This window comes from Melanostigma gelatinosum, assembly GCF_949748355.1.
Source record: "Melanostigma gelatinosum genome assembly, chromosome: 17".
Lineage (NCBI taxonomy): Eukaryota > Metazoa > Chordata > Actinopteri > Perciformes > Zoarcidae > Melanostigma > Melanostigma gelatinosum.
Genome location: NC_136650.1, coordinates 12,374,040 through 12,388,670, shown reverse-complemented (window position 1 = coordinate 12,388,670; position 14,631 = coordinate 12,374,040). Strand labels below are relative to the sequence as shown.

At 39.9% G+C, this 14,631-nt stretch overlaps 1 protein-coding gene across 1 annotated transcript in view; it reads right to left on the bottom strand.

Annotated features, from left to right (window-relative positions):
* Positions 1–14,631, bottom strand: part of necab1 (N-terminal EF-hand calcium binding protein 1) — a 43,180-nt gene that overhangs the window by 17,531 nt on the left and 11,018 nt on the right. The window contains exons 4-6 of the mRNA XM_079288008.1: positions 13,242–13,267; positions 12,855–12,952; positions 7,293–7,429 (exon numbers count right to left, since the gene is read on the bottom strand). Of these exons, the coding sequence (XP_079144134.1) occupies positions 7,293–7,429; positions 12,855–12,952; positions 13,242–13,267 (261 nt within the window). The remainder of the gene's footprint in view (positions 1–7,292; positions 7,430–12,854; positions 12,953–13,241; positions 13,268–14,631) is intronic.

Sequence of the window (14,631 nt, the reverse complement as noted above, 5' to 3'; positions counted from 1 at the left end):
ATTTTACTGAAGTACAAGATGTGTAGACTTTCTCCATCACTGTTAAAATAATGTTTATTACATTATACAAGAAGTGCAAGAAGATATTAATTTAATGACGTTCTAATTCTCATCTGTTTGCATCTCAGTGATGGATGAAGATGAAGCGCTGGAGAGAGGGATGCTGAGTATCTCTCCTTCAAAGCCACATGTGCAGAGCTGAGAGTAAACATTTGATGTCTTTCATTTCTACCACCTGAAGATTTAAAATCAGTTACAGTTCAGCCGGTTTGCTGAACGGTTAATCGTGTATTCTATTCAGTGTATATGATATGTTTTTTGTTTATGTTTAACAGCTGTTTCTGCATCATCAAACAGCCAGACAACAGGCTCCGGGAACAGAAAGAGGTTTTTCACCAAAAACGTTCTTATCCCACATGAAGCATGACTTGAACCGTTCTGTCTCATGTAGTCAATATGTTTTTTAATACTTGTTTTATTTACAGATGTCTACCTTGAAAATATGTCAGATCTCCTGAAACCGGCTCATCTCAAGCTGCAGGAACAAATTATCCTCATTTACAGATCAATAGCTTGACCAAACCGGTTTGACATCATCTGCTGATCTACGGACCGGTATCTGTGATCCCAAACCACCAGTCTGATTCCAAGACAATTACTTTCGTTTGCATAGCAACCGCTTCATTTGAATTCGTATTGTCCAGGCCTGAATGTACCATGATTGCAATTACGCATAGCTTCATCAACACATTGTCCTCGTTCACTGATCAATAGCTTTACCAATGGGTTTCCAATCTATTCATACCAGTGACCTGCTGATACGTGAGGTAAAGGGGGCGTGGTTCCAGCTATAAAATACGTCTCAAATTGTCACACAGCACAGATGAGCCCAGACAGCTGTTCGACCAACATCTCCACGAAATCAACTTTACTTGGTAAGCTTCTTCTCTTTTAGATATTAACTGCCTTCTCTGTTAGATATTAACACCAACTTACAGCAGGAGAATTCGCCTCACTTACAGTTAAAATAAAGACTGTATACATCAATTATTATTCTCCGTTTTGACATTTAACTGGATGGATTATAAATAATTTCATGGTTTTTTATTTGAGTGAACTCTCATTTCACTAAAATAAAGGCTGCATTACGCTCACTGGATTATAGTCCTGTTATCTGTTCGTTTGTGCAGCAGTTCTGATTCTGATATTGAATAAACCTTTTCTTGTGTGTTTCACAGCAATGGCATTTTCATCCCCATCAAAATTCCAGACAACAGATGACCCGGAAATCAAATCACTCATACAGGCCTGTCAACTTCTTACCGTAAGTTCAACTGTTCTTACTTAGAACATGATTATTAAAGATACCTTCTATCACATTGTTGTCATTTACTTACATTTTGCCGTGTTTGCTCTATTTCCTTACAGTATAGCTGTGGAGATACTGAAGTCACCAGACATAAACTGTACAGTACATGCCTGCAGACATGTAGTGATGTCACTACGCACATGGTCAATCGGGGAAAAGAACGATCAAAAGAACAATCTAAACATGACAGACGAGTGAAATACCTGCGCAGAGAGCTGGAAAAGTCAACCCAGGAATGCAGAAAACTGAAATATCAACTGGATGAGCAGAACAGAGCGGCTTTAATAGCCGCTGATGAAGAGGACTTTCTAGATGGTAATTATCGTACCTGCTATTCACGATTGTCATTCCATAATTACAAACTTCTCTTATATACACTTGATACTAATCCTACACGCAGTAAACATATTTGACACTGTTTACTTATGCTTGTCAGAGACCCATCATGAAGAGATGGCGGCTTTGATAGACGCTGTTTCAGCACAGGCCACACCTACACCGGAAGCAGAGACTCCACCTACACCTGAGACTCCACCTACACCTGAATCACAGACTCCACCTACAGCTGAAGCAGAAATGGCACCTACAGCTGTCTAACAATCTGCAAACATGCACACACACACACACATTACACACACACACTTTTATACTTTTTTAAACATTTTCCCTTTTTTTGACAATAAAGAGCTTTCCAACCTTGACTCACTTGCTGATGTGCCACTTTCATATTGTATTTGGTCTTGTCTTGTACAATTAGGAAACAAATCGTCAAGGGGCAAACTTTCTGTATCTGTGTACTTCACACAGCAGCCAACTACTGCCACAATATGTATGCATAATAGAGAACCTAAACATTTGAGTGATTACAAATTCTAAAAAGCTTGACGTTTCAGTGAACAACGTGGTGTGAAGTCATTTTACAGTATATAGCTTTGGCGCCACATGATGGCGCCAAAGCTATTATTCGTTTCAAACAAATAATAGCTTTGGCGCCAAAGCATGGTGGGAAACTTGCCTGGACTTTGCATTTTCTAACAAATACACAGCAAATAAACAACACAACATGAATGATTCTACTTTATCGACACAGATTACAGGCAGTGGATACCAATAACAGCACAGGAGAAAATAAATAAACTGTATTTGTTGGGGATTCGACCCCTGAGTTGCTGATTTAAAGAGGATTCTTGACCACAACAGGGTTCCGGTCAGAGAACACGCAGACATCTGTTTGATCCATACGTATTCAGTATTATGGTTTGTTGACAGATTTACAGATCATGCATGAGTTGAACAATAGATCACCGATGAATGACCGAAGAATGACAGAGTTTCTGAAATAAACAGAAAACGAATTATAGAACTGAAATACTAGCAATAGTAAACTCTTAAAGCAAACACACAGAATACAGGCTTGCTAGCCAGGTTAGCCACTTAGCTCAACTTTGGGCTATTATCTCGACAGCTAATTACATGACAAACACTGACAGTAAATGCACTCAAAACATTAAGTACAACAACAAAACGAAACAGTTACGCCACATATCTTCAGTTACACTTCTATCACTTTGCAAACACAATCTGGTGCTTTAATAACAGTTATATTATATTCACATTATACCAGCAACACCCTGCCTTATAACCAGTGGTGTATAGTAACGAAGTAGAAATACTTCGTTACTGTACTTAAGTAGTTTTTTTGGGTATCTGTACTTTACTTTACTACTTATATTTCTGTTGACTTTTACTTTTACTTCACTACATTTTGCAAAGAAAACTGATACTTTTACTCCGATACATTTCCCCTGAAACCTTCGTTACTCGCTACAAAATCAAATCTATCTTCAGAAAAAAATAAATCACGAGAGCAGCGTCGGGGACTGTGGTGGAACACAGACGGCAAGCAAGCAGGTTTGGTGAATCAGTTGTCCTAGCAGCAAGTTAAATCATTGGTTCGTCACGTTAATGCACAATTGAAAACAAGTGCTCTCAAAGCCGCGGATGTTTTGATTCCCTGAGGAAGGAGTGAGCTGAGGAAGTGTTGACAGTTGTGCAGCACTAGTTGGCTAACGTTAGCTATAGCTAACCACCACACCATAGGATTGACGGGAGCCGAGAGAGCGCAGCGTTAGCATTAGTGTTAGCATTAGCGTTAGCATTAGGGAAATCCTTCGCAGCTGTGTGCAAGCTGTCTATAACGCTGAACACACCTCTACCTGCCTCAGCGGCCTGTGAAAGGCTATTTAGCATCGCAGGACTAGTCTTCAGCCCAAGAAGAACGAGACTGAATTCTCACAATTTTGAAAACCAACTTCTTTTGAAGATGAACAGGACATGTTTCAGTTTCAAGTAATGACTGTGTTGCTGCTTTAGTATTGATCATGTTTTGATATTTGAGTCATGTTGTGGATGATCAGATGGAGTTATGATGGTAGCAGTCGCCCAATTGCAGATTCATCTTGAGCAAAACCTTTGCCTATTGTGTTCAAATCAGGCCCACAGGAGTTTACAAGGCAGGTGTCCTTTCTCACAACACTGACCTGATGCATCAAGTGGATATGTTTTGCTGAACATAATATTATGCATTGGTCCTCTACATCCTTGAGCAGACTTATAAACGCACTGTTACAACTCCTTCATAGTGTCATATTGCTTTTCGGAGAATTATGATGATAAGTTCATAGTAGATGCAAAAGTATACTTATGTACAATATATTATGTTGAACATCGTTGCTCCTGGATGGATCACAGCCAACCCAATTATGTTCAACACAGCTCCATGTCCTTGGTCATGATGCCACAGCACTTAAAAGAATAAACTTCATAATTCTCACAATTCTGACCCTTTGCTTTTTAATTAACAGCATTTACTTGTACTTTTACTTTCAATGAACAGGTTATGATGTTCATTTAATGTTCAGGTTGTGATGTACATTTAATATCAGAAAATTACTTTTGATACTTAAGTACTTTTGTACTTAAGTACAACAAATATCAGATACTTTAAGACTTTTACTCAAGTAGTATTCTAATAGGTGACTTTTTACTGGAGTAGTTTTCCAGTAAGGTATCTTTACTTTTACTCAAGTATAGCTTTTGAGTACTTTATACACCACTGGTAATTCCTTTCAAGATACCGACAACATTCTTTGTCAAAAAAACTGTTTTTGATTTAACTGTGGCCTAAGCTATGCTAATGAGCGGCTAGCTGTAGATTGTTCACATTGAGAGTGGTATACATCTTGTCATCTAACTCTCTAAACGTTAAACTTTTCTCTTCATCCATAGACTTTATTCAGAACTTGGCTTTTTAGCTTTAACTACAGTAAATCTCATATATAGTGAGCAATCTATCGTAGATCTGTGAATATGTGTTTTCTAATATACCGGTACTAAAATCACATTCATCTTATTCAGAATGATCTCATTTGGTCGAGAATACATGGTTGCTTCATATGACACTTGTAATAGATTTTAAATGCCTCCTCCTACATCTGGGGGAAACGCAGAATGCATAATTAACCCACGAGTTAAATGTGTGTGTTTGCTTGATGTACGGAGCAGGAGGAACCGTTGACAAGTCCCCCTCGGTCTTCCACTGAGTCATACTGTATTAACTTTAATTGCTAAAACCCATCTGAGACCAGCATCGAGCAAAGATCAGCAGCCTTTGCCTCTTCATGTTCCTTCCACAAGCTGTATGTCAACAAAGACGAAGGAAGAGGAGGTTAATCTCTGTTTGAGCAAACTATGTGGCCTGAATTAGCGATCCAGGACCTTTTTGTCCATGTTTCACCTATTCTGTTTTAAAGCCAGGATATGATTAGTGAAATAATGAAATGATTATGCAGATTAATTAAAAAGAAATAAAGGGTTATCTATTGGGCAAATAACAACAAATTACCAAGAGGAAAGTAATATTGCTTTTGAAATGAACAGTACAACTTATGAATACAAAGCTCACGCTCAGCTCTGAGTCATGCCATGCATCCATGATGCTCCAGGTGTCCTCTTCATACATAAAAAAACAGACCACAGAAACCAATTTTAAGCCACCAGAGAAACAACCAGGTCCTCTGGATGTCTGGAAGAACAGAGTGATAGCACTCAGATGCACGGGGGAATTATTGAAGTGTGGCAATTCAGAGACGGGTGCTGCAGGAGAAGAAGCTGCTCTAGGAGCGAGGGACAGACGCACTTTGACATGAGAGGGAGATAGAAACATTTCGAAGAGGACAAGAAAGAAGGGAAGAGTCGGTGGGAGCCTCAAAGCACATCATGTTCTGCCTCTGAGAATAAGTTTAAACATATAGGGAGAGAAGGGACACAACAATCCTTTCAAACTGCAATCAAGCAGAAATACGCAAATCACTGCTCGGTTGTGTTGAGGCTGCAACAAGTGAGACCACAGACAGGTGAGGGGTCGCAAAAAGACGGACACACACACACACACACACACACACACAGACACAGACAGACAAAGGCAGAGAGAACCCCCTCAAAACAAGTGTCTCAGGTTTAATCATCGACTGTCCACACAGTCAGCGGCTGGTTGTTTATTATCAGACACAGACGGAACATTTATAAACATGCTAATAAGGAAACCATAATCCCATTAAGGTCATGTTCTTATCCTCGATGTGTCCGCTGTGGCCTTCATCCTTGTTCAGTTTCTTTCAATGTTTTGATCCACAAACAATAGATTTCTTGTGTAGAAAAAAGTCACATTTTGCACATTTTTGGGGTTACAGTAAATAGCTTTCAGTTAAGAACAAAGCAGTAGCAAAGCCTGTGTTAATTGATTTTTTTGAACACTTCAGGGTGGCACAGCAAGCTGTAAACATAACATCTGCCTGACTGAAGCAGACACAGAGGCCCATTGGCATTGATTTTGAGTCATGTTTGTGTCCGCTACCGCCTGACGACTGTAAATCCTGTATATTCAAATCGTACAATCTTACGTTGTCTGTTTGCTAACTGCCTGATGTGACTGGAAACGAGGCTGATGAGAACCGTGAGAGTGACCCAAAACAGTAAAGTGGTAGGTCGTTAAACCAAAACAAAGTTTTGATATTAAAACGTTCTGTAGAGTTGTGTCATCTTTCATTCTACAAAGTCAGTTTATCCAATTCCTATATGTGTATATATTCAATATTGCATCTTTAGGTGAATTCATTTGAATATAATATTCAGCCTCGCCGTTCTATAATACAGGCATGAAGACAGAATGAGGCGACAGACACTTGTTATGTTACCGGTACATGTCACGCCTCTTCTTCTTTCTAAAATCACACACCGAGGCAACATTATGCTACTGTTGTTTGATTCAGTGTGAAAAAGCAAAGCCGGCGTAAAGACACATCTTCATTACAGCAGTTTTGAGGAATCTTTGTGTAAAAGGGGCTTAGGTGAAGATTATTTTACTGTTGTTTACTGTTATTTTCACCTTCAGTGATTTACTACTATCCCCCATATCCTTTGATCATGTCATTTTGATTTCAGATCACAGGACATTGAAACCATCTTTCCTTGTATTTGTTGTGTTTTTTTGGTCTCCATGTATTATTTCTCTCAAATCTTGACAATCCCTTTTCAATTTTCTCCCTCCATGTATATTTTTCCCATAGGAAGGTTACAGAGTGATCAACACAAATAAAGGAATTTAGATATCTGATGGATTACAGAGAAAAGCAGCTGGTCTTTATAAATACAGGAACCTGTGTTGTTGTGCAGCACCTTGGATGAAAGCATCATGTAAATCTGAAATGTAGGATGTAAATTAGTGTGCTTGGTTTGGACAAAATTGTCACACTAGATGTGATAACTGTAATTAATGCCATTGTACAATATAATTGGTTCATGTTTTAAGGACTAATTGTATGTGTGTGTATGAGATAGATTGTGCGTGTAGATTTGTTCTTACTTCTCCTGGCGAGTCTGCTCGGCTGTGGTTTCCATGGCACACTCGAGAGAGCTTTGAAGCGAATACAGCTGATTGGTTGTCTCCTTCAGCAAGAAGCGGGTCACAAACTGCTCCAGGTGGGTGGACTCTTGATAATCCTGCCAATCACGAGGAAGGAGGTGGAGGAGCGTTAGAGTGGGAGGCACGATAAAAAGAAAGGATGATCGAGCAACGAGAGCAGCGACAAGTTCCGCATGCCAGTCGGGAGTCACTCAACGTCCAAGCTTCTTCTGCTAATTAAAAGACGCTTAAAAGATCAATCATTTAGAAAAGATGACATGAAACAAGAGGGAGTAGGAAGAACATGAACAATCTGGGGGTTTTACACTCAACCTCTCCTAAAGCCTGCCTCTTAACTTGTATTTGAACAATCTTAAATGATAAGAAGACAACAGAATAATTCAAGTTGAATAGAATAAAATAAGAAATCAACTTATATGCATGAAGGAAGGGTGCGAAGCTTTTAATGAGTATATTTACAGGTAAAACAGGAAGGGAGTGTGAGTTTCTGTTGTATTAATCCATTTTGCTACAAACGTATAACTCATTCATTCATTCATCACCGAATCATAGATGTGTCTGTAGTACTGAAGTTAGCAACTTAACATCAGCATTTAAATCATGCTGGATATCATTTTATTTTTGTTTAATGTATTTGTTAAATACAAATATTAGACTTTGTTGAGCATACGACCGGATTTATTTCCATTGCTGACCCAGACTAATGCAGCAATTAATCATATTTTTTGCTGGAATCAGCTAAAAGTTATTATAGACACTCCAAAAGAATACTTCACAGCAGTTATATGATTTTATAAAAGATGCAAATTTGACTGCAACTATTGGAGGACAGAAATAATATGTGTTTTTCAAACAACTACATTTTAATGATTTAGTTTCAATGACGCTTGGGGTCTTAAAGAACACCTTCTGGTGTTGTGTTCATCATGTGAAAAACCAAAACTATACACTGACCTCATTGTTTTACACCATGTTTCTGATCGGCAGGAACAGGTATCTGCGTAACAGACTTCAATCATCATCATCAATCATCAATCATAATCACGTATAAGAAATAAGTATTTCCGGTGGAGGTATTATGTGTCATTTTGTTTTGTTTGTTCAGTAAGTTGATGGGGGGGGGGGGGGGGGGATCTAATTGAATGATATTTTGGAGAGGCATCATTTGTAACATGTGGGCCGGAGCAGGAGGGCGGAGTGCTGTTTTGGATCTAATCGAAGGAGAGTGATTGATTGACAGAGTTTGCTGTTTGCACGCCAGCTCCCACAGTTTGCTCACTCGACAAACTTGTTCGTGAAGATTAGAGAATGGTTAATGTGTGTGTGTGTGTGTGTGTGTGCCAGACAAAGAAAGAGGGGGAGAGACAGGAAAATGTATTGTCTATTGGTAATTATTGTGTTTTAAAAAGTACAATGAAGATGGCTTGATTTTGAAATCTGGATTTAATTATCAGCCTGCGGAATTGCCCAAACATATCCTAGTTGAGCTGAACTCTTCTCCAGAATATAGAGCAGATCATTACACTCAGTCTTTTTTCACATCGATCCGAGCAGCAAATCAGATTAAAGATTGAACAGCTAGTCCTAAAATGTGAGAAAAAACAACCGTCACTCTGTTTTTCACAGAAAGAAAAATAGAAAAACGCTGTGGTTTCTGCTGTGTTTGATTTAAAAACTCTGAATTGCTATCGGTCATCAGTATTGTTTGATCCCCTGACATTCTGAATATCAGCACACACACATGCACACACACATGCACATGCACACAGTGAGAGTGAGTCGCGACAAAACTGGTAAAGGTCAGTCTCCCGTCTACCATCTGAGCATAGATTACCTCCTGTGATCTGTTCCTTTGTGTGTGTGTGTGTGTGTGTGTGTCCACCTCACCAATCTGTCGTCATTTTATACAGCTTAAGGTCCGCAATTGGTTTTCCTTTTTGCCTTTTCTATTGATCTTTCATTTTCAGTTGTACAAAAGGTCAATTGAGTTCTTTGTCGATGCACTGCTGCTAAATATCACACTGAGCCTTATAGTCTGGGCTGTTACCTTGCCATGCAATCATACCTCACCCACTGTAAAAGGACTTTACCTCAGTATTTTTTAAATCCTGATTGCAAATCATCATCAAATAATGTCCAAAAGAAGCTGATTGAAAGCCTTTCTTACTGATCACCTCAAAGTGCCAGAACAAGAGAACGTGGACTGAGTTTCTCCAGCTATTAATACATTTAACACTAAGTTTGTGTGTAAAATCCTTCCTACACTCTAAGAAATTACAGGCTATAGTTTCAACTGGTGATCTGCTACCTCAGGATGCACCCTGAAACTTGAACCTGCAACAGCTGATTTGTTAGCCCCTTGGAGACAGCGGAAACAAGTCGAGAACACAACATTGTGATATTGTCACCTTTTCAGTTTACTAGTGCAGTGCCGGTTTACTGTTTTATGATTCGTAGTTAGAAGTACATTGTGTGTACTTGTGACACAATTTTAAAAAGTCATATATTCATTAAACAGCATTTTGAGTGTCAGGTCAGATGTGTTGACGATACTAAATAAGAATTAGTTTGAGTCGTGCAACCTGTTTTAATTTAGTTATGTGTCAATCCCCATTTAGGAAATACTTACTGTCCATTACTTTGCTAATTTTGAACTTGCCAACAGCTCGTAGTTCAGATTGCATGTGCATTTTACCATTCAACCACAGTGCTAGATGTTATCTCGGTTTATCTTTATAATTAAAAACATTTTGCATTCTGAAAACAAATGATTGCACCCCTAATACTACAATAAACTGTGAAGTTAACAGCAACTTCCTCTCGCTGATACAGGAGGTTTGGTATGGGAAGCCTTTAAATAGCTTTGGCAAGAGTATCTGTGCAAAATGAGACCCTTAGTGTCTCAGCACAGATGCACATACATACATGCCTGGCTTTGTTTCAGATGCACCGTCTTGTTCCAGCTCCCCCGCACACGGGCATGGATGTTTGAGGACACAAAAGCACACACACACAATCAACCACATACGCTTGCGCAAACGTTAGCGCACACAAATACGCACTAATACTTTTTACAATGCAAATAAAGGGAACACCTCACAAAACATGCAGGCAGCCCCCTCACACACATCCACAGCCAGAGACCACCCACTCAAATGCATATACAGTCCGTACCAGAGACGGCTGAGCCTTACTAATGCAGTATCTGTTCTCCTCCTTGCTAAGCAAATACTGGCTAAAAGGTAAATGCAGCTTGCCATAAGTTGATTATCTCTCAATATGACACATTTAAGGTCAAATAATGGATGGCATTGTAGAGGAGAAAACCATTGTGTAGGTTCCAGAGAGTAAACGCCAGGGGGACATCGGCAGTGTGTTCACATTATAGTGTTGTAATTTGATTTCAAAGTTATTGCCTTGGCCAATAACTCCTCAATTATGTCCAATTTGAGCACAGTTATTTGTTTTAAGATAAGAGAATCCTTTATTAGTCTCACAGCAGGATTACAGCAGAAAAGGGGGACAACAACAGACATCAGCAGAAAACCAAACAGGAAAAATAAAAAACAAAACAAGTACAATAAATAGTCAAACAGTAAAGGTATAATAAATAAGTAAATCGCCATTCATTCATTCATTCATTTCACACACTATATCTGTGAGGGAACAAGAAAACCTGATTTGTGAGACTGGTTGTTTCTCCAGTGTACCTCATGTGAGCTGGAGGCTTTTAAAAGTCTGCAGCAAGATAAATATTCCCTTTTCGAATGACAAAACAATCCTTAAAACACATGCTGCCTCTACTGTTTCTCTTCTTTCTCTCCTGCTGTCTCACTTCCTGCTCTCAACTGTTCTCCTGAGATTCTTATTCTTAACAGAAAACTATTTCAGGTGCATTTATCAAATGTCGGTGAAAGTTGAGGTCCATGAAAGATTGCAAAGGGATTGCAGAAGTGTTTGTATGTGTCGTTTCTTTTGCAGAAATGAAGGCACGTGTAATTCACTTACAGCAGATCCAACCTTTTAGAACCCATTTCAAGAAAAATATATTTCTCTTTGAGTGGAAAAAGTTATTCAAAGGATATATATTGGTTCTCTACTTTATAGAATATGTTCAAGTTTCTTTATATGCATGTATTGAAATCATATATTATTTGATGCCATTTTTTTCTTAAAATCTCCCCCTCACTGCCATTTTTTTCTGCTCAGTAAGTGTCAAAACATTTACCACACACAAAAATCTGTATCTTCCATTGGCATTCATCTTTGTCCCCACAGCTCTGAGGTGTTGAAGTTGGATGTCATTGTGTGTCACCGCTCTCTGCGTTAATAAAGAACTGCCACCAATAATTGGTTAACGGTTTTACTCCCACTCTCTGAAGCAGAATGAGACGTGACTGCTTCAGTGCAGATCAGAGGGGCGATTTGAGCCTCGCAGCGTGTGTCATATGTGCCAGATGAGATACTGCAGAGAAAGATAGGGTGGCAGAAACAAACAAAAAAGCTCTCCCTCCAGATGTATGCCTCTCTTCCTCATTCTAGCATTTGTCCCTTCAGTCCTCTGTTTTTCTTCTGCCATTTCTGATCATTGACCTTCATCCCCATCTGTTTGCCTTTCTCTCCTTCGTAATCCCCCTTTTGATACCCGTCTGATCATCTAAAAGGTACTCAGCTTCTGCCACAGCTCTAGTAAGATCGAGACGAAATGAAGGTTTTTCCAAGGCATGATCAAACGCAGTATTTGTTTGGTTACGCAGCCAAAACCTATTTAATTTTGGCTACAAGTACAAAAAGAATCATAACATGCTTTGTTCTGCAGGGTAGCATCAATGAGTACCGGCTCGTCCCTTTTTTCGCTCTGTAATGGAAATCTGACTAATGGGAGATCTGAGGAAGCCAGTAAGGCAGCAGAGGAGCATGCCGAGATTTGAGAGGTGGAGTTTAGGACATGCTGTGAGTAAATCAAACATCTCACATTATTATCATTATGCGCTCTGCATGATATGTCAGTGTGATGTTCACTGTGTGGAGGTGTGGGTCTGTGTATCAGTGTGTCACGGGGATGTTAATTAAAATAAACGATATGGGCGGATAATGTTCTCTTAACATAAATAGAAATAGCATCCATTTAGCAGATTTCTCTCGTGCCATTTTCTTTCAGTGACCATTTTAACACAATTTGCCACGAATGTCACAGCCTTTCTTTTCAGCCACATCAAACAGAAACACACACACACCATACACACACTGCTAACGCCGCTTACTTTGTGTATTTTGTGAGCAGCTAAACTTCTGCATATACATACGGGAATGAATGGAAATAGAATTCTAAAATATCCTAAAAAATATCTAAAATATCCTCCAGTGTATGCCCGGAAGAATTACAGATATGATTCCAGATTTTTTTAAAATACGGAAACATGAGAGATAGAGAAGTAGCAAGTGTGTTTTGAGAAAAGCAGGTTTATATTTCCAATGATGATTTCATTTCTATCGTCTTACCTTCTTTGTTTTGTCCATCGCCTTCAGTATGGACATATTCAGGTCTTCTAAGGCAGCGAGAACATTCTCATATTCACAGAGGTGCTGGGAGAAATACTCTTCACAGCAGAATGACAACATAAAGGAGAAAACATTTTGTGAGTTAAGCAACTGGGATAGGGCTGTAGGTGTTTTGTTAAAGCAGCGCTGTGTGACAGCGCTGTGTGACAGCTCAGTCACACAGCGCTGCAGGGGTTTGGTCACAGCGCATGTGACAAAATCTTGAATGGTTCTTTCCTCATGCTGGGTCTACGGTGCTCCTGACTGTGAGGTAAGCAAGATAAAGCTACAGTACAGCTTTTTACCAATATTAAAAGTGGTCCTAACGTAGGTGAAGGATCAACTTACCACAGAGTTCATCAGTGTCCACATTGCTGCGGAAAAAAAATGAGAAAGAGACATTTAAATAATTCCTCAAAAACAAAAGTTTCTAAGGTTAAAGGAGGTGACAGATTGATCCTTTATCTCTGCAACAACTTTTGCTATGTCATGAATAATTTAATAATTTTGAGTTGTTTTGCCAGACAGTGAATCCTTCACAGGAAACCCATCAGGATTTTTTGTCTGTTCGTGTTAAATGTCCATGCATGAGAAACAAACAAAAGAGCTGAAGGTAAAGTAGAAAATGAGTCATTTTATCCCCTGACTGGCTTGCATCAATCAAGAGACATGTTATTCCTTGTTACAATGAAGGTGGCTGGGGAATTACACAGGTTTTAATTTCCTTCCACATAAACTGTAGCTGTCGTTCACAGGGGACAAAGTGCTGCAGCAATCAATCAGTGCAAATAGTAGAAAACACTGAGAGCCACAGAGGAGAGAGGAGGTACTGTGATATTGTGAAACAACAGTCTGAAGTTCTGAAGCGAGACTTTATTGATCTGTTAAACACAGTCAGCTCTGTCAAGGCTGAGGTGTTCATCAGTGGCCCTCTTCCACCAGTCAGAGGAGGAGATGAAGGATTCAGCAGGCTGTTTGCACTGAACAAATGGCTGTCAACTGCATGTGCTGACCATTCAGTACATTTTATCAACAATTTCTACCTTTTCTGGGAGCGCAGACATCTTTTTACAGCGCATGGAGTTTGCCTAAACAAGTCAGGGGTAAAACTGTTTACCTCGAACCTGTTTTTCTCCCTGCGTCACTCGTCTGTCCCTACTGCCAAGGACAAGATACAAGAGGAGTCTAAACAAGAGATAGCCACACAGCATCGCCATGGAGACCTTACGGGAAGGATGCCCCCGCCTAACGACAGCCAAAAGGAGGAGTCTCCAACCTCATCATCAGAGACCGCCTCCGATCTCCCACTTTCCCCACCCTTCCTAGACGCGGAGTCTTTACCTCCCTCCCCAGCACCTACTTCAGGTCCATACTTTGGACTGCAACTCCCACTTTCCCCACCCTTCCTAGACGAGGAGTCTTTACCTCCCTCCCCAGCACCTACTTCGGGTCCATACTTTGGATCGCAAGCCTCTCTCACACTCTCCCCATCCTCCCCCCACCTGGAGTTCACTGACCACATGAAAGAGCTGGTCATTGCTGGAACCAAACACACTCCTCTCCCCACTCCTCGACGGTACTACAACCATCCTCTCCCCTAAATAATTGATATCTTCTGGGTCCAGGCTACAAGGCTAATGATACCAATGACTCTCTCCAGGAAAAGTCGGGGCCCTGTATGCAGCTAGCCGCTTCAATTCCTGTCCTGCAAGTTCATAGAAAAAGAAAGGTGAGGCTG